The 27,362-nt window shown below is 45.8% G+C and overlaps 1 protein-coding gene across 1 annotated transcript in view; it reads right to left on the reverse strand.

Moving 5' to 3' along the window:
• Positions 1 to 27,362, reverse strand: part of LOC124072110 (neuronal PAS domain-containing protein 3) — a 209,946-nt gene that overhangs the window by 132,949 nt on the left and 49,635 nt on the right. Inside the window, exon 3 of the mRNA XM_046413292.1 lies at positions 9,011 to 9,109. Within this exon, the coding sequence (XP_046269248.1) occupies positions 9,011 to 9,109 (99 nt within the window). The remainder of the gene's footprint in view (positions 1 to 9,010; positions 9,110 to 27,362) is intronic.

Below are 27,362 nucleotides of genomic sequence, written 5' to 3' on the forward strand. Positions count from 1 at the left end.
ACTTACTGCAGCGTCTCCTCAAATCAAGACGCGTATTGAGGTTTTCCTCGCAGTTTTTCCACTTGAATCTCAGAGAATATGTGAGCTTTTTCACTTTTCTTTACTGTAAGGCTTTAATGTTTGAGTGAAGGTCCAAAGCTGAAACTGGTCCACACCTCCTCCCGTAGCCTCGCTGGTGAAACGCGTCTGCGTCTCACTGGCAGGTTTGTGATCCCAGACGAGGTGGACTCCACCTTTAACTGTGCAGCTCCGTCCTGTTATCACAGCAACAGGAAGTCAGAAGCTATGAAAGCAGAGAATCATCGACATGTCGGCCATGTTTTTAACTTTTAACTGCTGTCTTCATGGATCCGAAGGCGAGTGCAGTGGAGCTGTGAGTGGATGTGGGCTGGCGCTCATGTTTATTCATGCATCCCACGAGCTGCAGACCCGCAAGGTGACTGGCTGTCACACACACACACACACACACACAAACATGCAGGTGCAGGAAAAGACAAACACTCACACATCTGGCCTGTCTATCACCTTGGATCAGGGAGATAGAGGGTGTGTGTGTGTGTGTGTGTGTGTGTGTGTGTGTGTGACAGAAGGTAAACAACAGAAGCAGAAGCAGCATATTCAGTCTGCCTTGAGTTGCTACGTGGACTCCACTGCAGTTTTACTTGTGTTCCGTTAGTCCATCATTTTCAGCTTCGTCTCTCTTTCATGTACACACACACACACCTGTCTGTCTGTCTGTCTGTCTGTCTGTCCGTCTGTCCGACAGGTGTGCATCATGTTGACACTCGACAGGTGTGACCGTGACCGAACGTCTTTGCGTTCGGGACTCCTGGTCAGACAAAATACTTGAAGATGACATTTGAAGGGAGCTTTTGATGGACACTTATTCTTATTCTTTTGATGTAGACTAAAATTAATTGATTGGTCAAAAAAATACATATACTGTGTGTGTGTGTGTGTGTGTGTGTGTGTGTGTGTGTGTGTGTGTGCACGTGTGCTTGTTAATATTTCACACTAACTGTACAGGCATATGTGAGTTTATTAATTATGGCCGACGTGAAGCAAAGACGCTCATGAATAACAGAAACTGCTGCTGGCTGTCAATCAAATTGCTGCTGCACACACACACACACACACACACACACACACACACACACACACACACACACACACACACACACACACACACACACACACACCAGCATGACAGATTTAACATCACATTTATGTTTTGTTCTTTTTCTTTTATTATTTTTTTTGGTTATTTGACTTTTAGATTGCTGTTTTCTTTAACAGGATTGAAGGAGAAAATGATCAATTTTACTATTTTTAAATGAATTTCTTTTAATTTATTTATTTATTTTTGGATGACCATGAGACTCAGCTCAAAGATGTTTGGTAGACTTTTGGTTATTCATTACTCAAACCTACAGTGTGATGCTTGTGTCTCCCCCTTGTGGCAGCGAGAGTAAATGTGCCCTGCTCCTATTGGCTGAAGCCTACTGCGTCAGTGCCGAAAACATCCAGGACGGTCTGACCGAATGCCGTGTGAAGAACACGACTAATTTCCTCAGTCATTTTGGGTTTTAACAAAAATAATTCTTTGGTTTGTTGCTTGTCGTGCTGTTTCGGGCGTCACGGAGAAACACACGGCAGGCGGCGCAGTTTAACGTGTGGAGAAAGTCCACACATGGAGGAGGTGGAGGGTGGAGATTAATTACTACAGTTACTCATTTCTTTATGGTTTGGCTGCCAATTCAAATACCTCAAGTAGCAAAAAGCACACAAACAACATAAAGTACCAGTGAGATACTGCAAGTCCTAAATTACTCTTACAGAGTCATCACTGCAAAGAATATTACTTAAAGTTCAATCACAAAACAAATATATGTTACTGTTTATACTGACACTAATATTATTAACAGTAAAACTCTGACATCACTGCAGCTGCTCCTGCTGCTGCCACCTCCATTACTGCTGTAATGAAGACACTGAATACTGTAGCACGTTATCACACATGAACACACTCCTGAGGTCTGAGCGTGTGTGTGTGTGTGTGTGTTAACAGGTGAATTAAACGCAGCGCTCCAGGTGTTTAAATCACACATTACACGGAGCTGCTCAGCTTCATGTGCCTTTGATCTCTTTGGGTTTTTCAATTTCTCTCCCTCTAAATGAACTGAACAAACACTCACGTCGTACGGCGCCGAGTGTGTGCGTGTGTGTGTGTGTGTGTGCATGTGTGCCTGTGTGTGTGTCCTCCATCACCACTCCAACATGAACGCCATATTGTTTTTCTTGCGTTGCGCGATAAGTTTCATCGTGAACTCGGACAATGAAAGCATAAAGTGACACGTTAACGTTCACGAGCAGGTGAAGTGAAGACACGAGGAGTTTGTTTCAACATCAAATGAAGTCTGGAAGCAAACTTAGTGATTTAATGTACAGCTTGTGTGCAGGCTGCTTGGAAAGTCGTTTTGAAGTTTAAGTGGTCGATTTAATGCTGTTACTGGAAGAAGAACGCGAATTAAAACGAAGCGAAACATCAAACAAGTTCTCATCTCGCATCTCATTTTTTAAGAAATAAAAACACACTTTGGCTACGAGCAAGACTTTTCTCTCCTCTTTGAAGAGAGAAACAACAGTCAGGTTTGTTTCATGTGCGCCGCGATGAGCTTCGTGTATCAGAGGACACATTAATGATGGGGTTCAGGGTGCTGCGGGTTCACTTTTCTGACCTGCAGCAGAGACGAGTCCAGCAGGTGAAGCTGATTCAGGCAGCAGAACTTGAATCAAAGTGAAGGAAGTGAGTTTCCTGTGAGGCTTCGTCCCGTTCCCTCCACCGTCTCACTTTCAATACCACAGAACCAACGACGTGCCCCCCGTCCCCGAGCCCCGCCCTCTAAAGCGGCCTGAAACACGTCTACAGGCGCCAAAGCAGCGGCTTTGCTTCATGTGCCCGGCGTCTCTCCCGCGCTCCTCCTCCTCGGGGGGTCGGGGGAGGATCTCGCCGCAGCAACAAGCTCAGGCCGCGCTGGAAAAGTGCCGCAGGCTGCAGCGAGCAGCTGAGGACGGAAAGGCAAGCGTTTCCACTGTAAACAAACCCCGGTGTGTGTGTGTGTGTGTGTGCGTGTGTGTGTGTGTGTGTGTGTGCGTGTGTTTCAGTGAATGTTTGCGAGCGCCACAGGTGGGTAGCTGTCCAATGAGGTGAGGGATTTGCAGTGATGAGGACGACGAGGGGAGGAGGGAGTTGTTATCAAGGCTGCGGTTCAGAGCTGCTGCTGCTCAACGCTCGTCAAAAAGGAACAAAGATGTCGTTTTGGACAGTTTTCAGAGAGCGCTTTGGGACGACGGCACGCCGCCGCTCAGGTGCGTCACGTGTCAGAGCTGAAGAACTGGTGGATCACGATGATGAGGGCGTGGCAGGAGGTGAGGGATTCCAGGTGTGAGGAGTGATGTGGCGTTCACTGACAGAGTTTAAATGTTTGTCCTGATGTCTGATGGTGCTGTTCCTCCGGCTCTACGGAAGCCCAGTGCTGACAAAATGATAACCAGGAAGTTTGCAGTAAGAGTCAAACACTCCTGTGAGATGAAGTGCTGCAGTTTAAAAACTATTTATATTTATAAACTTTATATTTACTGAACACTCTCAGTTATTTGGCTAATTTCGTTTAATAAATGAAATAAGTGATGAAGTCATATTATAGTTTAAGATAAAACTTTACTGATCCCTGAAGAAATCTGCCACAAGGAGAACTTCTACTCCTGAAACTCAAGTACATCTTGACGCCAATACTTTTGTACTTCAAGTAAAAATCAAAGTCCAAGACCACATTTCTACACTGTGGTACTGCTAACGAGCACGTCTTCCCCCCGTCGGCGTGCAGCCGCATTGTGATGAAAAATAAAAACACATCACACACCTGTGAGGTTTACTTCACTGTCAGCCGTCCAACGAGCTTCAGGGAAAACCCTGCAGTTTATCACTAATCCAGAATCCAACCAAAACCAAGAGACAGACGCAGGAACTAACCAGAGCCGCGTTACGTCTTCCTGTTTGATTTCTTGAAGGTAAACAAGGTTTCGGGTGACATTAGCTAAAAGTCATCATACGGATTCATTTCAAACGAACATCATCAAACATCCTGACTGCACATTTCAGTGGCAATCAGACAGATGGGCCTCGAGATCAATGCCTCTGGACTACCAACATCACTTCACGACATCAAAAGACCTGCGCTGCTCACACACACACACACACACACACACACACACACACACACACACACTGTCTAAATCTATGCGATCCATTATTAACATGTTTCCTGACAGACAAAGACGCTGGTAGATGATAAAATATAGAGAAATAAGAGAGAAAATATGAGAAAAGGTTAAATTATTGAATTCAGGGAGCTTCTTCTCTCCCAAATAAAAAGATGGAGAGAAGGAGGATCTGTTGTTTTTTGGGGGGGAGGGAAGGTGGAAAGTAGGTTAGAAAAGAAAGGCGAGGTGAGACAGGAAGTGCAGCATCAAAGAGCCAAAGTTGAACAAAGTCAGCGACACGCCAGGAGTCGACTCGAACGACACGAGAGAGGAGAAAAAACAGATCAGAACGCATCACACCTCCGTCATCAGAGGGAGAGAGAGAGGGAGGGAGGGAGGGAGAGACAGAGAGAGAGACAGGGGGAGAGGGAGGGGAGGGAGGGAGAGGGAGAGAGGAGAGGGAGGAGGGAGGGAGAGACAGAGAGAGAAGGGAGGGGGAGGGAGAGGAGAGGGAGGGGGAGGACAGAGAGAGAGACAGGGGGAGAGGGAGGGGAGGGAGGGAGAGGGAGAGAGAGGGGAGAGGGAGGGAGGGAGAGGGGGAGGGGGAGGGAGGGAGAGACAGAGAGAGAGACAGGGGGAGAGGGAGGGGAGGGAGGGAGAGGAGGGAGAGACAGAGAGAGAGAGAGAGGGGGGAGGGAGGGGAGGGAGGGAGAGGAGGGAGAGACAGAGAGAGAGAGGGGAGAGGGAGGGGGAGGGAGGGGAGGGAGGGAGAGGAGGGAGAGACAGAGAGAGAGAGAGAGAGGAGAGGGGGGCAGAGAGAAGGAGAGGAGGGAGGGAGAGAGGAGGGGGAGGGAGAGGAGGGAGGGAGAGAGAGGAGAGGGAGGGAGAGAGAGGAATGAGGGATAGGGGGGAGGGTGAGAGAGGAGAGGAGAGAAAGGGAGAGCGGAGAGGGAGAGACAGGAGGGAGAGAGAGAGGAGAGCAAATACAGAAAGGATGAAAGAGGAAAGAAAAGAGAAAAAGTAAAAAAGAAAAGAGAAAACAGAAAGACTGGGGTAAGAATGAAAGGAGGGAAAGAGGGAGGAGGACATCGGAGAGAGGACAGAGACAGGAGGATGGAAGGCGGAGGAAGAGAGGAGGAACATGTTACAGGTGGGGAGGTGGAGGAGGATTTATGTGTTTTCAGAGCCGTCACCTCTGAAGGACGGAGCTGCTACACCTCCAGTCTCTGCTGTAAATCCTCATCCCTCCATCAGGTGCTCCTCTGGCCTCCTGCTCTGAGACCACAGCTCCTTCAAAATAAAGGACCAGATCACTCAGGTGCTCCTCTGGCCTCCTGCTCTGAGACCACAGCTCCTTCAAAATAAAGGACCAGATCACTCAGGTGCTCCTCTGGCCTCCTGCTCTGAGACCACAGCTCCTTCAAAATAAAGGACCAGATCACTCGTTCCTGGACGAGTGGACGTTTATTTACCCCACTGCGACGCAAAACAGCTTCCTCAAAACACTGAGAAACTCTCTGAGTAACGAGAATTATTTCAGTCTTAGTGAATCGTCTTTCCTTTCCTCATTTCACAGGATCTTTTCTGTCCATCACCCCGACAGACCCGTCAGTCTTTCAGTCCGTCCACTCCGTCCGTCTCAGCTCCCGAAAACCACTCACATGCTGCTGCTGGGATGGAAAACAGTTTGGGACTGACTGACAGACATGCTGTTCGTGTGCTCGGATAATTTCACCTCCTCCTCCTCCTCCTCCTCCTCCGCCTCCTCCCTTTTCCTCCTCCTCTCTAATGCCAGTAAACAACACTCAGCCTCAGCCAGCACTCGTCTTCCTTTGTTCTCTCCATTTTCCTCCAGCACAACAAATCTTTATTCTCCCTCTTCATTCACACTCTCTGCCTGCCTCTCGAGCTCAGGTACTATTAGAATAAGAGCAGCTCCCTGGTGTGTGTGTGTGCATGTGTGTGTGTGTGTGTGTGTGTGTGTGTGCGTGTGTGTGTGTGTGTGCGTGTGTGTGTGTTGGAGAGAGGGAAAGTGAGCAGGGCTGCAGCAGGCGAACTTTCCCCAGTAGATCCGTCGCTTTTACTTCACAACCACTTTGCTTACAGGCCCCCACCACACACACACACACACACACACACACACACACACACTGACACACTCTCACACACTGACAGCAACACACTCAGACAAGCAAAGGAATCACAGGTAATCCTTCTCGGTCACAGGTGTGCTTGTAAATACACACTTCACACACACTGTATCCACGCGCACACACACACACACACACACATGCACACACGCACAGCTGTAAGCAGAGTAGACAGGTGGAGTGTATATCAGGGGCCTCTGTGGCCAGCGGGATCCTTCACCATTCATCTCAATTTCACCTTGTAGACACACACACACACACACACACACACACACACACACACACACAGAGTTAACAATTCATTCAGTCGAAGTGAGTGACCACAGACACACACACACGTCTGTCAGTGTGTTTACTCCCCAGAAGATTTCCGATTGGCTGGGAGGCGTCTGATCATAGCGTCATGCTGTGTGGGTAACCATAGCAACGGCAATGATGCTTCAGACAGCGAAAACACACAAACTAACGGCAACGCGAGGACGCAAAGCGAGCAGAAGCTTTCTGTTCCCGTGTTTCTCAGTGAACACGTTACAGACGTCACAGACGTTACTGACATTACAGACGCCACAGACGTTACAAAGGTTACAGACGTTACAAAGGTTACAGGCGTCACAGACGTCACAGACGTCACAGACGTCACAGACACGTGATGACGACGTCAGTAGTTCAGACGACACGAGGACGTGTTGAAGACAAACATAAAGCCGCGAGCGTGAGCTGATGTTTGAACCGTCACATCAGTGCGAGTTCCTGCCTAAAGCATCTGCTCTTTTGGTTCCCTCTCATCACAGCTTGACCTGCAGTGAACTCAGGGCTGAAATAACGTGGAACTTTGAAAAGTGACCGTTTTACACGCATGAAGCTGAAATCTCATGCTGCCTCACTGCTCTTCATTCACGTAAAGTCTGCTCATGTGTCACTCAAGTTTCTCCTCAAGCTTTGAAACTTCCTGCTGTGATGCAAAATGTAAAACCTGCACTTAACTGGGTTGAAAACTGATTATTTTAGAAAGAGAAAAACACGTTTTTGCTCACAGGTCTGATTATACTTAACTGAGAAATAAAGTCACTGAAAAGTCGCTCTTATTTTTAATTTGTCTTTTAAAATTGACTTTAAAACGTTCACATTTCAATGAGTTTTGGTGTCGCCGTGGACGGCACTTCTTCATCGGTGGCTCTGAATGTGAACGCATCGTGGCACATTGGATGTGTGTGCGTGAAAAGGCCCACAATGTGTGTGTTTGTTCGACCTACGCGACGCTAAGCTCGTCCTATAATGAGCTGTTAACTGCTGTCTCCTTTCAGCTCTCCGCCTGACTCCGACACAAATCCCTCTTTATTCTCCAGTACTGTAATCCACCACACACACACACACACACACACACACACACACACACACACACACACACACACACATGCCACAATATCCAGAACAATGTTCACTTCCTGGTGTCAAATCCTTTCTTCTCTCTGTTCACTGACAAAGACCTCTGAGGTGGGAGAAAAGTGAGAACGAGGGAGCAGCAGAGAGGAGGAGGAGGAGAAGGAGGAGGAGGGATGACGGAGTGAAGATGAACTACACATCTCTGTGGTGGCATCTTCTGAAAGCTGAAATCCAGGCTGCAGTCGACACACAAAATAAACACACGGACAAAGACACTCAGAGAGCTGAAAGATTAACTCACACCTGGAGGCATTCACACACAAAAAAAACTCAGAACACAATTTAACAGACGCCCTTAAACACACCGTTAAGATTTAGTGCTGCAGTCGTCGTCAGGGTTTCCACCACCGTAGGACAGAACACTGTAAAGGTGGTTTCACACCTGACTCGTTTGGAGCAGCCGTTTGAAAATCAACAGCGTTTTTTGCACCCAAGATCGGTTTGTTTGGGCGTATGTGAACGCAGCAATCCCACGAGAGGACCGAGATCATCAAGAAAGGGTGGTCTCTTCTCGCTTCCAACCAGACCGTGCAGCGGTTCAGCGGTGGCGAGAGATCGGATGGATTATGATAACAGACGGGTAGTTTTAGCACAATGTCGAAAGCTGACACACCTAACAAACCCCTCTGCAATCTTATAAATGACCTGCGTAAGCCATGCAATTAAGTAATCATGTTAACACGTATGCATGTCAGTGTGGGTGTTTTCCCCGGATTAGTAAAAAAAAAAAAAAAAACTGCAGTACTTGTATACTACTGCATGTACTTGGTCAGTTCATTAAAGTGCATTTAAGTCCTTTATTGAAAGGCTAAAAATGTCCTCACCTTCAGGTCCTCTTCTATACGTGCTGTAGTGATAACCCCTTCATACTGAAGATTAAGCTAAGCTAAGCTAAGCTTGGGTAAGCTAAGCTAAGGCTAACGTTCATGTTCAACATGCCACCATAAAGAGAAGAAACACTAAATATCTCCAGGAACAGAACCAAAACTGGTTCAACAAAGTATTCACACTGGTCAAACCCAGCAAACACACACACATACACACACACACACACACACACACACACACACACACACACACACACACACACACAAACACTACTACCACTACTAAGTTCTACAACTACTGCCACCAGGAGCACACACACACGTTACCATGGTGAGGAGGTATGCTGCTGGCCGGCCAGGTGAAGGGTCTTGGGCCGGGCGGCGGAGCAGCTGCCCGCATTAGCCGGCCGCTCCCAGTAGGGGTCACTGTGGAACACACACAAAAACAAAACGTGGAGAGGTTCTTTAAGGACAGCCGTAACAAATAACGAGCAGGAGAAGAAGAGGAGGAAGAGGAAGAGAGGAGGATGAATCAGTGAGGGGGAGAACGAAAAAGAAAGCAGGGGGAAATACGGAAGAGATAAAACAAAAAACTAAAAGGAATTAAGGAATTATAAACAGCAAAATGCACCCAGTTAGAGAACAGTTAGAGAACATAATGCAAAACTACATACTCAGATAAGCAATAAAGGATGATTTGAATTCATGTGGAAAGTGATGAACAATTGGGCATTTTTAGCTCAGCAGACATAAAATCCTCCCTGACTTTTCTAATGAGCTTCTAAAACTGTAAATCTTTCAAAAAGATGTGGAAAATATTTAGTGAATACATACTGAAGCTCCAGACTGAAATCCAAATGAGCAGCCTCATCCTTCACTGAAACACCCCCTCAACAAGGTGAGGCCTGCCAGGTGTGTCAGTGAGCACAAACTCACGCAGTGCAACCAAACTTGATTCAAACACAAACTTTATTTGAAATGGAAAGGTGTCCAAAAATCCCAGCTACGTCAGAGTGAACACTGAGGAAAGGTGTAATAAATGTGCACATCCTCCCACTCTTCAAACATCACTGCAGTCACGCTTCACCTCCTATTAGCATGAAAAATTAACGTTACGTTGACAAGAACACATGTAGACCCCAATGACAAAATACACAAACGGCTTTGACAACTGAATTTTATACCAAAACAGAAATAAATGGAAACTAATGGATGCGTGAGGATGTGGGGAATACATCCATAAAATCTAAAAATGTGTACACTGTTGTGGTGTAACAGAATGTTCGCACGAGTGAAATGATGCATTAATAAACAAAATGTTTTTGTTGTCGCTCCACAGCGGATCATCGGTTTCCCTGTGGCTGCTGAGCAAACCAGGCTTCAGTGATCTGTCCAAGGACACCGTATTACTAAACAAATGTATAATTAATCAAAGTGCCCGTGTAATCATCAAGCAACTGCAACGAGGAGCTGGCAACGGATATGCTGACATACAGGAGATGGAAAAAGACAAGTTAACCTCAGGAAGGGCAGAACTGGATGAGAAGGGTTGCAACTGGATGGCTGCCTTTGACACCACGCTAAAGTCAGGGAACTGACACTCAATGAGACAAAACACCTTTGTTTCTCTTGGCCATGAAGAAAACTCAAAATAAAACGTCTAGCTGACTGGCCAAAGTTCCACATGCGCCTGCCACTGCAGCTGGTCAGCTAAAACAGCTCCTGCCTTCGAAATATCAAAAAATAAATAAATGAATAAAATAAACCTACAACATTTTATTTATTTCTTTATTTCTGAAAAGCGCAATCCTGCCGGCTGGGACTCAAAGTGACACGGACTCAAATACAAAACACAAAGCAGCCCCAAAGTGACTGTCTATGCACAGTGAATTATTTGAATTCTACACACCCACCAAAGACAGGCTGTCAAAACCCATGCCGGAATGGATTTTTCATACGGAGAGAGGGAGAGCCGAGGAGAATAAAAGAGAGGAGGGAAGGGAAAAAAGCAGGAGGCGGAAAGAGGCCGAGAGACACCAGGAGAGACGGGGAGGAGGAGGAGGAGAGCGAGGGAGAGGCAGTGAAGCGATGCTGGCTTGCAGGAGAACATTAGCTGCACTGTGTAGCGCACCATAAAACCATTGACATTGTCGGTCTTGCTTTGTGGACGAGTATTATTGTAAAACACAGTTTTCTGAGGCGAGCCGGCCGCTATTGTTCTTGTCAGAGGGTGAAGTGAGGGCACCGCCGGCATAACTTATTTCAGGTTTAAAGCTACGGCAGAAAGCTCAGAGAGTCGGTTTTCAAATTAAACCACCGAGATGTAAGTCCAGAGATTGTATTACTTTTAGATTTGATCTCTTGATGCATGACTAGGAAGCATATCGCTGCTGTCGGGGGAGGAAGACAAAAAAAAAAAGACGAAAACAAGGCAGCCATCTGCCTGAAGAAAAGCAGAAGCAGGTTTGTTCTGAGAGAGGCTGGTGTATTTCACTGATTGTACAACAAGGTTCACGCAGGCTTCAACAGACAGGGAGTCTGACTCAACACAGAAATGATCCAATCAAATTTCAGTCCACCGAACAGAAACCTGAGGATTATTAGACCTCTTGTGTTCTCCACAGTAAACAAAGTGACACTGGGCTGAACAGAACCAAACCAGGAAGAAAGTGGCCGACGTCAGTCAGATGATGCGCCCACACAGGCAGCTTCACAACACCCTGACGTCTGACGGTTTGGCTCTGACATCATCTGAATCTGCCTGGACACCTTCAGCCACCTGCCAACCGCACCAGCGAGTTAGACTCACACCTGGATGGACTTTCCACTGTGCAGCATCAGGATTTATCAGGAGGACAGCTGCATCACTCCACACTCTCCCACTGTGTGTGCACTGTGTGTGCACTGTGTGTGCACTGTGTGTGTGTGTGTGTGTGTGTGTGTGTGTGTGCGACCTTTTGGATGTGTTGTAATTTACCCACAACACCCTCAGTGTGACCCCTCTCTTACTCTCCTTCTGCCTGCCTTGATTTTCAACAATGAGATGAAAGAAAACAATCAATCCCAGGTCGTCAAACACCTCCTGAACCAACACACCAATTATCTCTCTTTCCCTCTCACTCACTCTTTTCACAAATCCCTCTTTCTTTGAATTTTTCTGAACCCTGACATCACCCCATCTCCTCTCTGTCTCTCTCTCTTTTTCATCAATCTGTCCATTAGTTACAGATTGATGACGCACACGTGCACATACAGAAAGTGAGCGATACACACATTGAATAAACGCACACACACAAGCAGAAATTCAATAACCTGAGAAAAGGCACACACACACAAAAAGACAGACTCGTGGGTAAACGTACACTGAGATGCACATAAGCAAGTAAACACACACACACGAGGCCCAAACACACACTCCATCAGGACAAAATGGCAGTGGTGGGAGGCAGTACAATGAGTATTGCTGGGCGCCGGCAGAGCTAAATTGCAGACAGCGAAGGGGAGATCTGGGCCATTTTTCAAGGCTGACTATATATTACAAATTGGCTACCAGGGCATTGTCTTAGAATACACACACACACACACACACACACACACACACACACACAGTGAAAAACTAATCCTGGCTTGTCCTATCGTAGCCCACAGAGCAGCAGAAATCTGCCCTTTTCCCTCTTTTTCGACAATTTCCCTGGAATAAACCATGTGATTGAAAATGTGTCACTTTAGTGAACAACGCTAACGCCACACACACACACACACACACACACACACACACACACACACACACAGTTACACAGTAAGTACACACAACACACTCCTGCTCCCCTGTTTACTGGCTGTAACCCTTCAGTTTGTTATGAGAATGTTCAAACACTTCCAGGGCAGGGTTCAAATCCACACACACACACACACACACACACACTGTCCCAGCTGCTCGGCATGTTTTGGTCCAGGTTTAGCCGGTCAGTCTTGGTCCAGTGCAGCAGTAAAGCTACAGGAGGGCTTAAGTCGGAAACTAAATCCCTCCAGAAACACCGAAACGGAGACGGAGTTAACCGTCTTTCTGAGGTCTCGTTTGAGCTTCACGTGTTGGAGAAAAGGGGGACTCTGTGGAAGGTGTGGACATTTCTTTAAAACGATGATGGTGCTGTGAGGACACTTTGGAAAACAGACATGATTCTACCAAGTGAAGACGTTCGATCGATTGGTTACATTTGCGCCCACAGAGGTAGGAATGTGTTTGTCCGTGTCGGTTCTCCGGGCCTGTCGGGACCTGCAGCAGCATCACCTGTGATCATTACTGAAAACTATCACACTCTAAGTGCTCGTCAGACCTTTTCTCAGAGTGCATGTTGGTGATTCTTTTCTGTGTGCTGAATCCTCTCAGGTCTGCTGTCACAGACTTAAATAAAGGATGAGTGAGCTGAAGTTTGTACTGCAGGGGGGAAATAAATGACAGCTGAGGTTTTAAACAAAGTCTAATATTTAATGTTCTGGGAGGATTACACCAACGATTACTGACACTCTGAGACATAACGAGCTGCCGACGTCCTCTCGCTCGACATGAAGGATTATTTTCCGCGGGAGGTGACAGATCTGGTTTGCCAAACGCGTACAAATCTGTAAGTGTGAAAACAATACGAGTCGTCCCGCATCCAGAAATCTGTTTCAAGTTGTTGTTATGGGAGGAAGCTTTTTTATCCGTCCTAACTCAGACTTCTGGAGGAGACTGAGAAAACGCAGGCTGCTTTTGATGTCTCTGCATGCACTATGAGGACAAGGACAAATCAGTCCAGGGAGAGATTTAAATACAGAACATACAACATTATTTATCAAATCTTACATGATGCATTTTAATATCCACAGAACATTACATGCAACATTTCGACATAATATTTTTTAAAAGAGGGGTAAAACATCTGTGTGTAGCTGTCCGGACAGCACGGCGTGAGGGGAGTTTTCGCTGCAGAGAAGGTTCCTTCAGGCCAGGAGCCTCATGCGTTACGCCACACCTGCTCCAGGTTTAACAGTGACACAGGACGTCTTTGAGGACGTCCTCACCTGACTGTGGTAACCACAGCTGTATTTGTGTTGTCTGCTAAACCTCCGGCACAGCACCTTCTCAGGTTAATCATCAGCATGAGCGCGACGGAGAAAAAAGTGGCTCAGTTTAGTTTGCACACATCATCAGCAAATAACAAGAATAAATCCAGTGCATGCAACACTTGCGCTGCAGAGCAGCACACGCGGGCTGTAATGGATTCTGTCGTTTGAAATGGATGAAGCTCCATTAGAGAGCGGCGCGGCCGCAGCGCTGAGTGTGATGAAGGGCGAAGCTTCGGCGTTTCTCTTTTTGTTTTAAGGACGACAAGCGAAAAAGCTGCGTCCCGAGACTGATCTCAGCACAGCAAAGTCCAAAGACAGGCAGACATATGGACAGAGAGACAGACAGGCTGCAAAGCTGGAATGAATCTTGGAAATCAGCTAAATCAGGATGAGAATCAAACCCTTTGCACTCTTATTTATTTCAAGAGGCCACTTCCTGTCTGTCTTACTGTGAATCAACAGTGACAGGATCTCTTCCTCATCGTCACCTCTTCACCTCTTTCTGTCCATTGCAGTCATGTCTCCCTCCTTTTCTTTCTGTCCTAAAGCAAATAAGATGTACCGAGTGTGACACACACACACACACACACACACACACACACAGATGACATGTTTATTAATCACCTCTTTAGCCGAGCTACGGGCCTGATTTACAGCTGATTTCTGAGCTGTCAGCCACTGAGGACAGCTGCCTGACATTTACAGGTAGAGGCACTCTACAGTATGTCTCTCTCTCACACACACACAAACATAAAAGCACAAGCTCAGGTGGCTGTGCACTTGTACAATTTATGCACACACACTCAGGCGCAATAAATCTGTGCATGAAAGCATGAAGAAACATATATACACTCCGCATCTCTCACACACACACACACACACACACACACACAGGCTTTCTGTTTCAGTTTGCGACACCACTCTTCCTCATATTTCTCACAATTCTCTTTCATTTTCCGTGTCCAAACACCTGCAGGAGTTTTGCTCTGCTCGTGACCTCAGCCACTGACGTTTCTTTCTGTTTTGTACGTTTGATTTTTCTGTGTTCGCTGATTGACGAGGCTGACGTGTGAGCTGAAAGGCAGGTTTTAGTATTGTGTAATGTCACATAGGATGAGCCGGGAGGCCACAGGAGACAGGGCTCATCCGAAAAAGGATGTGAAGTGTGTGTTTTTAGCTCCTGCCTCACCTCCGCAACAAACCAAAGAGCGAGTGGCCTCCTCCATGTTGGATCAGGTTAAAGCTCATCCATTTACATCTGAAGAATAACTGAGAGACGCTTTAGAGCAGCTCGTGGTGCGTTTGATGTTCGAGGGGTCTTGTCACACACTTGCAGTGGACACGTCACCCACAAGATAAGAGGAAACAAGCGCTCCTCATGTCTGGGCAAAGGGTCATTCTGACATTCAGCAGGAGACGAGAGGAGGAGAAAAAATAAAGATAAAAAACATAATTTTAACACGATATCAGTTTAATATGAAGTCTTATCTCCTTTTAGCAACCATCACAGGCAGCACATCTTCAAAACCAAACTGTTCATGTCGCAGCAGTTTAAAGGCGTCATTTTGTGTGTGTTTTGAAAAATGTACATTTGAAGCTGCTTTGACACTCATTTGATTTGATAAAAAAAAACAAAAAACAGGATGTTTGTCAGACAGACGCAGGGAGAAGAAAGAGGGAGACAAGCAGGAGGTGAAAGAAAACAAGAGAATCTCTATTTTCTCTCTGCATCTCACCTCTGCATCGCCAGACATCCCAGCAGGACACAGTAAACAAGAGTGTGTGTGTGTGTGTGTTTCAAGCAGGTTTCACCACAGTCATACAGTGGTAAGACAGGATTGGACTGAATCCCCGCTGAAGACACACACACACACACACACACACACACACAGCAGCGCACTGCAGTTTGTATCTTCTCTAACATTCATCACTCGCTCAGCTGACTTGAAGGTCAGCTGTAAAATGTTTAACAGTCAGTTCGTTATAACCTAAACAAAAACCTGTAAACAACAGGAGATCTCGCGGGACGGTGTATCAATCGCAGCACACTGCAACATTTTGCATGACAATAGTTGTTGACTGCACTGTGAATTTCCCCACTGTGGGCCAATAAAGGAGATCTTGTCTCTTATAAAAATACGTGAGCCGTTTGACGACCAAAACGTTTGTTTTTATGACGAGGACGGGGTGGCTTGACCTGAGCCGACCAGGCACCTGAACACGTGTCGGTGAACGCCGGCACACCTGAGCTCGGTCTGCTTTTCATCCAGACCGCGGAGCCGCTGGAGCTCCGGTTCGTACGTGGGTGCAGTTGGCTGATTTCTTTCTTTTTGATATGAAGCTGCAGGCCTTTCTTTTCGTTTGTTAAATGTGCCACAGGATTTTTCTTTGTGTTTCACCTGAATTTAACAGAAGGAAAATAATTGTTGGACAACGAATCAGTGCAGGATTTTCTCCATGTGAAGCAACAATGTGAGCCTGGGAGAGCGAGGGAATAAAGGACGAGAAGGAAAGAAAGAGGAGTGCAGTGTCTGATTCAGTAAATCCAGCAGAGTGGGACTCAGATCACAGCACTGACTGCCAGCCCTGATCCACCTCTCCCCCTCTCTCCCTCTCTCTCCCTCTCTCTCTCTCTCTCCCTCTCTCTCTCTCTCTCCCTCTCTCTCCCTCTCTCCCCCTCTCTCCCTCTCCCTCTCTCTCCTGTCTCCCCGGGCTTCTCTCCTCTGTCTTTCTTCCTCTTTTGTTTTCACTCTCTCTCTCTCAGATTCCCTCTTTCACTTTTCCCTCTCGCCTGGTCTCCCCGTCCTCTTTTTATTTCTTTCCACAGCTCGATCGTTCATTCTCTTTCTCTCTGAGCTCCAAATCTCTCTCTCACTCTCTCTGTCACACATCGCTGTTCACACAGATCCTGTGGCAACTCACAATACACTCCCTCACACACACACACACACACACACACATAAGTACTCATCCACATGGACGTACACTTTCTGTCTAATGCACACACACACACACACACACACACACAGTGCTTGACTGACAGGCCTGGCTCCATGCAGCTCTTTGACATTCACAGTGTGTCAGTGTGAAAACAGAGAGGATGAGGAGCTTCAGCTGGAGAATAGAGCCGCTTTTACCCCTAACACACACACACACACACACACACACACACACACACACACACACACACACACACAATTATCCAGTCTGCTGATGAAACGGCACAAACCCTCACAGTTCACTTTTGCATTTCCGTTTATCTACGCTGTTCCACGTGACGAGTCCTCACGCGATGGCGTCTGCAGAAAAACTGAACAAATGACTGCTGGTCACAAAGTGAGACTGAATGCTGAAGAAGTTAGTGAGAGGGAGTTGTTTCACATGTGAAGCAGAAGTATGTCTGAGAGAAACGGGATCGGAAGGCGGAGGGAAGAGGGAAGAGTCCTCATCTCCTGCAGCACATTCATCACACCCATTTAAACAACTCAGCAGTGACGTCTCAATAAGAGGCCAGCAGACTAACTGAGCTCAGCTGAAGAGGATGCCTGCCCTGCCACGAGCCTCTCGCCCATGAATACATACACGTGTCCTTCTGCGTGGTGACACTGAGAGAAAATAGTTCCTACACAAAACTGCTCACAACAGTCTGGAGTAACCTGGTCATGATTTCTGGAAAGAGACGTTGCTGTCAACATCTGCCTATCAGCAGGATGGTTCTCCCTTGTGAGTCGGGTCCTGCTCAGGGTTTCGTCCTGTTAAAAGGGAGTTTTTCCTTGCCACTGTCTGCTTGCTCAGGGGTTCAGGCTCTGGGTCTCTGTAAAGCACCTAAAGACAATTTTGACTGTAAAAGGTGCTATATAAATAAAACTGAATTGAATTGAATTGAACTGTTGAGCTTTTCAGATGGACAAATAGTACTACAGGAAGGGGAAAATATGTGTAGTTTTAATTTTGGAGTGAACTGTCCCTTTAAATGGATGGACAACGTGACCATGATGTGATCTTTTTCATTTAATATCAACTTACAATATTGAAAACACAAAGGCCAAACACCTCACACATGACACACAGGAGCACAAACTGAAGACATTCAGAAAACTGCACAAAAAGTGGACAAGAAGTGGACAAGAAGTGGACGAGAAGTGGACCCTTGCGATCACGGAGGTCCTGAGCAGGAGGCTGCAGATGGAAGAAGCTCAGCAGGGATGTGAAATATTTAGCTCAAACATGCTGTGTGTTGTTCTGTGTTGCAGTGTGTTGTTCTGTGTTGCTGTGTGTTGTTCTGTGTTGCTGTGTGTTGCAGTGTGTTGCTGTGTGTTGCTGTGTGTTGCTGTGTGTTGCAGTGTGTTGTTCTGTGTTGCTGTGTGTTGTTCTGTGTTGCAGTGTGTTGCTGTGTGTTGTTCTGTGTTGCAGTGTGTTGTTCTGTGTTGCTGTGTGTTGTTCTGTGTTGCAGTGTGTTGCTGTGTGTTGTTCTGTGTTGCTGTGTGTTGTTCTGTGTTGCAGTGTGTTGCTGTGTGTTGCTGTGTGTTGTTCTGTGTTGCTGTGTGTTGCAGTGTGTTGCTGTGTGTTGCAGTGTGTTGCAGTGTGTTGCTGTGTGTTGCTGTGTTTTGCTGTGTGTTGCAGTGTGTTGCAGTGTGTTGCTGTGTGTTGCTGTGTGTTGCTGTGTGTTGTTCTGTGTTGCAGTGTGTTGCAGTGTGTTGCTGTGTGTTGCTGTGTGTTGCTGTGTGTTGTTCTGTGTTGCAGTGTGTTGCAGTGTGTTGCTGTGTGTTGCAGTGTGTTGCTGTGTGTTGCTGTAAGTTGTGTTCCCACACAGACAGACGGCAGCTGCTTTAACCTTGCTAAGAGCCCATTTAAATACACTAAAGACACGCAAAGCTGATAAAATCATTGGCTTAATGTGAAACCACCCAGTTCAGCGCCGCTCGTTCTAAACGCCGCTCGTTCTAAACGCTGCTCGTTCCAAACGCCGCTGATAAAGAAAGACAGATTTGTCTCTGCTCATTCTGTCCGTCTCCACTCATATCTGTGTTAATACAGTTGTCTGGGAGAGTGTGTGTGTTTAAAATGATGGATAGACTGATGCTCCTCGTTAATAATTCACTGAGGCGTCGCCTGCGGTCGCTATGTCCTTCACATCTCAGCCAATCGGAGGCATTAGAGCAGCGCTCTGATTGGACCAAATGCGGGAAAGAGCCGTCCGTCATGCAAATGAGACAGAAAATACTGCCACGTCTTAACCTTCCCCTCTTCCTCTTTCTGAGTCAATCTGTAAGACAAGGAAGTCAACACAAGAGTTTTTAAATTCCAAATTTTCTTCTCGCTATCTCTGCTTTCCACATCTTTCTGTTGTTTGCAGTTTTTATCCTCTTCATCTGCTTCTCTTTTCCTTTTCTTGTCTCCGTCTCTTTCCCTCCCTCCATCGCCCAATCCTTCAGAGTCAAGGAGAAGTGAAAAACATCGTCTCCATCCACACGTCAACTTGTTGAAAAGGGAATAAATCTTGGACTGAAGTTTCGGGGGCAAACATCGAGGAAGTCGACATCTGAGTGCGGGATTGAAGCCCAAGTTGAAGGGCAAAACTAAAAGGTGGTTAAAAGACACAAAGAGAGTCAGACTGTGTGTTATTTTGGGAGAAGAGAGACGGGGGTGACTTTCCTTTGTCGAGCCGACTTTTGAAACAGTGATTTCGGTGGGATGGAGACTTTTTTTAAAAGCAGACAAATCCACAGAGAGATGTGGAGGATGTGGATGGAAATTTCCTTCACCAATAACGTCGGAAAACAACTGCGCACAGTCGCACGTCCTTTGTTTCCGTCAGGCTGAACCGCTGCACTGCAGATGAAGGATGCTGGTGATGTTCAAAGATTATTAATTTGTCCCAACATAATCAGCTACGCTAAGATTTATTGGGACCGTAGGAGAAACGAGGAAGCCCAGAGAAGACGGTGAGATATCAGTCCTGAGGAGACAAGCACTCGATACCTCACAGCTTCACATCTCAAAACTTTGGCTTGAGGTATTAAATTATGCCAAAACATTTTCACTTTCCTGTTGTGAGGTTTCAGGTGATCCAAGTTGGATTCGGCCTCTGAACTCCCTCGTTTTACCTTGATGAATCTCATAAGGAGGATCATGTGGGGGAGATTTAATCCTTAACATAAATTACAACCTAAAACTTGCCGCACACGGCGAGCTGTTTGATGCTCTTGGTTGACAAGTTTCATTCACAAAAATGGCAGCTAAGACTAAAGAGAAGGACTTCAGGCTGTGGAGCTTTGACTCCTGCTGCCAGAAATCAGCAGACCAAAGCAGGAGAGCTTTAGTTGTGTTTGTGTGGCCGTAACAGAAAACTACATAACTAATTTATGTTTGAACTCAAGACTCATTTGGGTTAAGGCATTAGGAAGAAACACCTGGAGGAAGACTTTCTGTACACGATGACGCGATCTGCGAACAGCGAACATTACATTACACAGCATGAGGTCAAGTGATCCAGTAAACTATCTCCACAGCCACAGGATGCTGAAGCAGACGCCCACAGTGTTCACATCGTGACATTTGTGGTTCTGATGCCAACTTTAACTTCTGCCTGAAACCGGATTAAAAAGCACAGAGTACCTGCCTAATTGTATTTTATTTTATCTTATTAATTAAACTCTGCTTGTAAAGGAAGAGATAATAATTTAAATGCTGCGCCTGCGAGCAGTTTACTGGGCAGACTGGAGCTGCAACACCGACAGCAGCAAACTGAGATAATAATCTGATGTACAAGACAGACGGGACGAGAAGGTGAGAGACAAAAGGAGAATAAACCAACGTGAGTCTTCACACAGGCATGTGTGTGTGTGTGTGTGTGCGTGTGTGTGTGTGTGTGTGTGAGGGCGCATTTCATTTTGTGTCGATGTATATCGGTGTATTTAGCTGTGCGTGTGTTTCAGAGACACAGAGGCAGAGTGCCCTGAGTCTCCATTACAAGGACAATATTTCCTGTCATATCTGATTTGCAGCGAGGAGATGAGGAGGAGGAGGAGGAGGAGGAGGTGGGGACAGAAAGATGACGGAGGAGCAGCAGCGCATGCTAACGCAGGGAAAAAACTTAAAAGGAAATACGATTTTTAAAAAAATGAAAAAAAAAGGATCAAAGTTAAAACATTTTCATTATTTCATTGTCCACCAGTAACATCAACAGAATCCAATAATCGCTGATGAAGCAGCAGAGTCTTTACACGTCACTGACACCAACAGCAAAACGCTTCCATGAAGCCTGCGGCACCACAGACGCATCAACACGTACTTCATGTTACTGATGCTGTTATAACACACTATGAGTCCTTATTACAGCTGAGTGTGAGTATAGGCAGTCATAATGCATTATAAGCCCCATCAGTCACTGTCTACTTTATCAGGAGCCTCCATCAGCAACTTTAACTATAATATATATATAATACTACTATACTACTATACTACTATAATATTTTATGATTATTGACATAGTGCATGAGAAGGCATTATATGTGGCTGTGAGTGTAGTCATAAAGCATTATGAATGCATTATAATTCACTGAATAGATGCCTACATAAGGCGTTCCAGATGTGGTCTTCATACAAAGTGGTGCATTAAATTTAAATCAGAAACAGAGTCTGAATGGGCCGCTACTCACTGGTACTACTAATTTTTGCCCATATGAGCACCCTTACTTGCTTACTTGTTCTTGGTGAGACAAGGTCACCACCCCTGAATACCTAAACACCTGTGTGACCGACTGGATTCCTGACAGCCATCTGATACTTCGGATTACAGCGTCTCTGTGCAAACACATACTGCTTTAATGTTTAAAAAACTAAACAAAATGTCCTCGTTAAAGCGCCATTGACTCGGAGGCTGTCGGTCGTAGCTGCAGCGCCGTCACCCGACTACACCGTAGGAAGCGCACCTTCCACCGTGGACTCGGTGCACCTGACTGCTGGACGAGAGACCAAGTCGACTGTGAGACAACTGGCTGATTGTGAAAGATAAGAAGCTTGAATGGCAGCTGTGCAGAGAAGTTAAATCTGCAGGGGGGACACTGTGGACGAGGCCTGAAAACAAACGCTCATCCTCTGATACTCGAGTCTGAGCTCCTCCAGTGAGCTCAAGGAGGCGTCAGCATTAAAATTACTGTTTAGTGTGTGTGAGTGTGTGTGTGAGTGTCTATTGTCTGTGTGTGTGTCAGCCAATCACAGTCTGATGCCTGGCAAAAAGAGAAAGAGATGCTATGTCATGGATCAGAGCCAAGGCCTTGCTCTCTCTCTCTCTCTCTCTCTCTCTCTCACGCACACGCACGCACACACACACACACACACACACACACACACACACTCTTCGACAAGTATTTACACATGCCAGTCCAGACTGTGTGTGTTCATGGTGTATCTCCACTGAACCAAATCATGATATCTGATCCAAGTAAACGTCCCTTTGACAGACATGATCACAATCCAAGACGAGAACTTAAAGAGGAAAGGAGACGATAAAGGAGGAAGTACATGAAAGGAAGGAGAAAGGAGGAAAGGTATGAGGCATCTCCTCTCCTCTACCATCTTCTCGTCTTCTGCTCACCTCCTCTTTTCTAATGGTTTATAGAAACTTTTCCTGTCCTCCTCGTTACCTTCACTTCCTTTCCTCACATTTGTTTCCTTTCTTTCACATTTCTTTGCCCCTTCTACTAATTATCCCTCCATCTTCTTTCCTCCTCTTCTCCCCCCTTGTTTCGCCTGTTTTTCCATCTTTTCGTCACCTCCAACATCTCCTTCACTCCCCTCCTTCCTCCTCTCCTCTAATCATCCTCTCGTCCTTTCACTTCCATGGTAACGGACAGTCAATGAAAAAGGCATTCGGTAACCAAGGAAACTTAACACAGTCTGTGTGTGTGTGTGTGTGTGTGTGTGTGTGTGTGTGTGTGTGTGTGTGTGTGTGTGTGTGTGTGTATGTGTGTGTGCGTGTGTGTGTGTGCTGTCTCCATGGGAAATGTGAATGGCTGGCAGAGACAGAGGAGCGCTAATGGACACCATGAATGAAAGAAAGACAGAAAGGACCAGAGACAGAAACGTCTTCTAGTTCTGCCTTGTGAAGCTAATCCCAAGCAGACAACATAAAGCACTTCTTATTTTACTTCAGCTAAAGAACAAACTATAAATGAACGGAAAATAAAATAGCTTTTCTCCACATTATTCTGCTGAAACTACATCTGCTCAGATTCATACTCTCTAATGTCCTTTGATTCATTTGAATTTCATTTCATTTGATTCATTCATTTTGTCCACTCCGACATGCAGCATCTGTTCTGTGTGAGTTTCTTCTTCTTTTTTCTTAGATTGTGGACTCAGAACACTTTATCGCTTCAGTCCTGAAAAGTTCAAACGCGGGGCCTGAGCTTCGAGAACTTGGCTTTATTGATGTGAAACTTCCACTGGAAAACTGCTGACAGCTCACTTGACTTTCTGTTTTCACGGTAGCCTAAGGTAAACAAAGAGTAAACCTATGAGCACACTTTATGATTGACCCTAAAGCCTCTGACATTTGGCTTATTGTTATGAAGCTCTTCTGCTCACTGTACATCAGTAAATAACAGAAACAACAGGCTCAGCTGAGCTGTGAAAATGTAAAATAAAAGGGGAAAAATTCAGCCGTGTCTTTTTTCCCCTTACTGTAAATAATCGCAGCAATGTGGTGGCCGCATGTTCTACAGATAAAAATTACAGAAAACAGCACAGCTGAACTTCAAAGCGCAACACAAACACAAGAGAGGGAGAAATAAAAAGAAAAATGAAAGAGAAAGGTATGGAGAGAGGAACAGACGGAGAGATAACCACAGAGAGAACATATTGCCACTGTGTCAATACAATATATATGCTAATCACGCCTTTAGTATGTGTGAATTTCATTACACATGAAGGACTAATACAGTTGCAAAGAAAAAAAGCACAAAACCAATGACTGTCAAGGTCATTTACAGCAGAGCAGGAGTCGACAAACCACAACACGGAGAGAAAAACAAGATAAAAACAGCTGCAAACGCTGCAGCTTAGTGTTTAACAATAATCCACAAGTCCAGTTATGACACTAAACAAGACACAAATCATGAGTTTGGCAGCTGAAATAAGTTAGCTTTAGTTTGATTAAGCTAACAGCTAAGTTAGCAGGGTGCATGTGAGCGCTGGGATGAAGCCCAGTAGTTTGGTTTGGCTACGTTAACTGTTCATTATAGGTTATGTTTAGGTTGCGTAATGGTTCTCTTGAAATACAACAAATAAACCAAAAACGTTTAGTTCAATTAGCCTCAAGATTTAGCTGTGTTTCAGTTAAAGAAATGTCCTGTCACAGAAAGCTGTATCTTCACATTTGACTGTTAGCTTACTGCACAAGCTACTGCCTGCATCACGTGGACTCTTCCTCTGTTACCAACTGCATATGGCAGTACTCTAAGTGGCTAATCAACACTGTGTGGTACCTGCTCGTACACAGTTTTCTGGCACAGACCCCCCTTACACACACACACACACACTGCAACTGCAAGCCATGAGATGTGGATGCGTAGGTGAGTGTGTGTGCATGTGTGTGTGTGTGTGTGTTGATTTCCATCAGCTTTCAGAAAAATTCAACAGCTCACTACATCACTGTCTGCCTCTAACACCTCCTCTTCCTTTCCTTGCTTCCTGTCTTATCACCTCCTCTTTATGTCTCTCTCTCTCTCTCTCTCTCCTTCTTTTTTCCCATATATCAATCTGATGCTCTTAAAAGGGGCTGAAACGTCATGATTGACAGCTGAGCACTGCTCCTGATTGGCTGAGACAGGTGTATGGGCAGGTACTCGACCTGACCCTGGCTCCAAATGACATCACCACAACAAAATAGCTGCGCTCGTATCAGGGATATTTTGGTTTCACTTTTGTACAGTGGACACGTCAGACATCTTTACATGTCAGTCTGTGGACTGTGGCGGTGAGCTGTGACATACTGTGGAGGCAGAGACTGTAGAGTAATCGGTGCCTATGAACAATGAGTTTTAAGACCTTTAACTGGGCTGCCGTCTAGATGTGCAAAATCAGTGCAACACAACTGGTTGGCCGCTGCTATCAGTAAACATCTCATTCTGTTTGACGAGTTCTGGCAGATTCAGACGTCAAACCTGCTTTTCACATTTTCTCACTCTGTAGAAAGTCTTGAGAAAGCTCAGTTTTGGTGGGGGTGGATGTGTTGATTAAATCCCAAAATGCAGAGAGAAATTATGCATTTTCAAATCCATCCACATTACAGTGTGGACATGACCCGTGTGTGTGTTTGCATGTCTGAACATTTGGAACATTTGTGTGTGTGAGTCCAGCCTGCAGCATCTCAGCACCAGAGTGTGTGAGCATCAGACCACATGCAGCGCAGTTATTCCTGAAAAGAATTACTACAGGGGGCATTTAGCTTCCCTCGTTCTCCAACACACACACACACACACACACACACACACACACACACACACACACAGGGTTTAACTACACACTGACAAACAAACTCACAAACACACACAGAAATAAAGATATTAACACAAATCTGCAGACAAACTGGAGATCTCCTGCATACACAATCACACACACTTAGACAACAAATGCAAACACAAACTGACCCACACACACACACGCTCAGAAAATCACAGCCAGGCTGACACTCACACACGCACACACACACACACACACACACACACACACACGTCTGTGCAGGAAGACGGTGATCCGGCGGCGCATCCAGGAAGCGTGGCTGATCGACATTAATATTTATGGGCTGCTTTGCAAAGAGAGAAACATTGATAAGCTGCAGTTTTGAATATTAACGCTGACTTTATTTAAAAAAATGCATTAAAGCAAAATATTCTGGTCAAATTAAAGAAAGAGAGAGAGAGAGAGGGAGAGAGGGAGAGAGAGAGCGGCCAGAGGAGACAAAACGCCAGGGTGGGTGATGTGGGCGAGCTCCAGGAACAGGAAGCTGGAGAGAGAGACACAGAAAGTCGAACTGAAGATTTGTTGAGATTTATTTTCTAACCGAAGTTTGTCAAAGGGCTTCAACTCCACGGTGTAATAAAGGAGCAGTTCAGCTAATATCATCAGTGAGGTGTTTATATGAATGTCAGGGTGCCACGGTCAGGTGGTTAGCCTAGCTTAGCATAATGACTGGAAAAAACCAGCCTGGCTCCTTCCAAAGCTCAAAACGTACCAACACCTCTGAAGCTCACATCAGGACGTCGTTTCCATCCACTCGGTGAAGCATCCACCTCAAGTTATCTGACATGTTCGACGTGACGTGACGTGACGTGACGTGACGTGACGTGACGTGACGAGACGAGACGAGACGAGACGAGACGAGACGTGATGAGACGTGACGAGACGAGACGAGACGGTACAAAACCTGGAAACAACTGGACGACGCTACAGTTTACGTCCTCATGTTGTCCACCAACGTTGTTTTTACTGGAGAGATCAGCTAACGGCTAACAGAGAGAGGAGATGAAAGCATAAAGAATCATTATTTATGTAAAAAGTATTTCACAGCTCCAGTTCCCTCGTGAAAAGGTTGGCTGCTCTTCCTTTTAATTGCTGTAATTCTTTTCATGTATTTCTGAGCCTGTGGAAGTTTAATGAAGCTGATCAATAGCAGTTCAAAATGAGCTCCACCTCGACCAGTTCCAACAGTAAAGTCCTGCTCATGACTCGTATTAGTCTGATAGCATAACAGTCCCAAGTACTTTACTGTTAATGATTCAAGTACTTTCTTCTGATTATACTAACATATTTGTACTTAAATAGCTGTTCAACTGCAGGACTTTCACTCGCAGCAAGGTATTTTTACAGTGTGGTGTTTGTACTTTTACTTAAGCAAAGGATCCAGATACTGAGTGAACACACACACACACACACACACACACACACACACACACACACACTCTCTCTCTCAGTGGCAGATATAAAGATTTGCAACAGTGAAAGTCACTGCCCCTCTCCCTCTGTCAGCCATTAGAGCATTACACATATTACACTGAGTACAACCAAACAAATGCTTCACACACACACACACACACAAACACACACACACACAATGTCCTGAGTGCCGGATCAAGACGTTTTCTCTTGGCTGAGTGCCTGGATGAGACGAGGCCACACACACACACACACACACACACACACACACACACAAATTACTGCATGACCTTGCCTGAATGCAGCCCACTAAATACTGGCAGAAATAATAAGAGAGACAGACGAGAGGAGGAGGGGGATGAGACAGTGGGGCAGAGAGGGACAGAAGGAGGACAAGAAGACAGGTAAGGAAAGCTGAAGAGCCGCAGAAAATGACGAGAGGACAGAAAATGAACGAAGGACAAGAGGAAGACTGAGGAGAGAGAATAGATGGTGAAGAAAAGAGAAATTCTGGAAAAGAAGAAAATTGGAGACAACTTCAACGATGAAAGACAGCGGGAAGAGGCAGAAAATGGAGAGAAGGAAGACAAGCTGTGAGACAAGAAGACAGAAGGATGAGTAAAAGAGTGCA

Source organism: Scatophagus argus, chromosome 15 (assembly GCF_020382885.2).
Source record: "Scatophagus argus isolate fScaArg1 chromosome 15, fScaArg1.pri, whole genome shotgun sequence".
NCBI lineage: Eukaryota > Metazoa > Chordata > Actinopteri > Scatophagidae > Scatophagus > Scatophagus argus.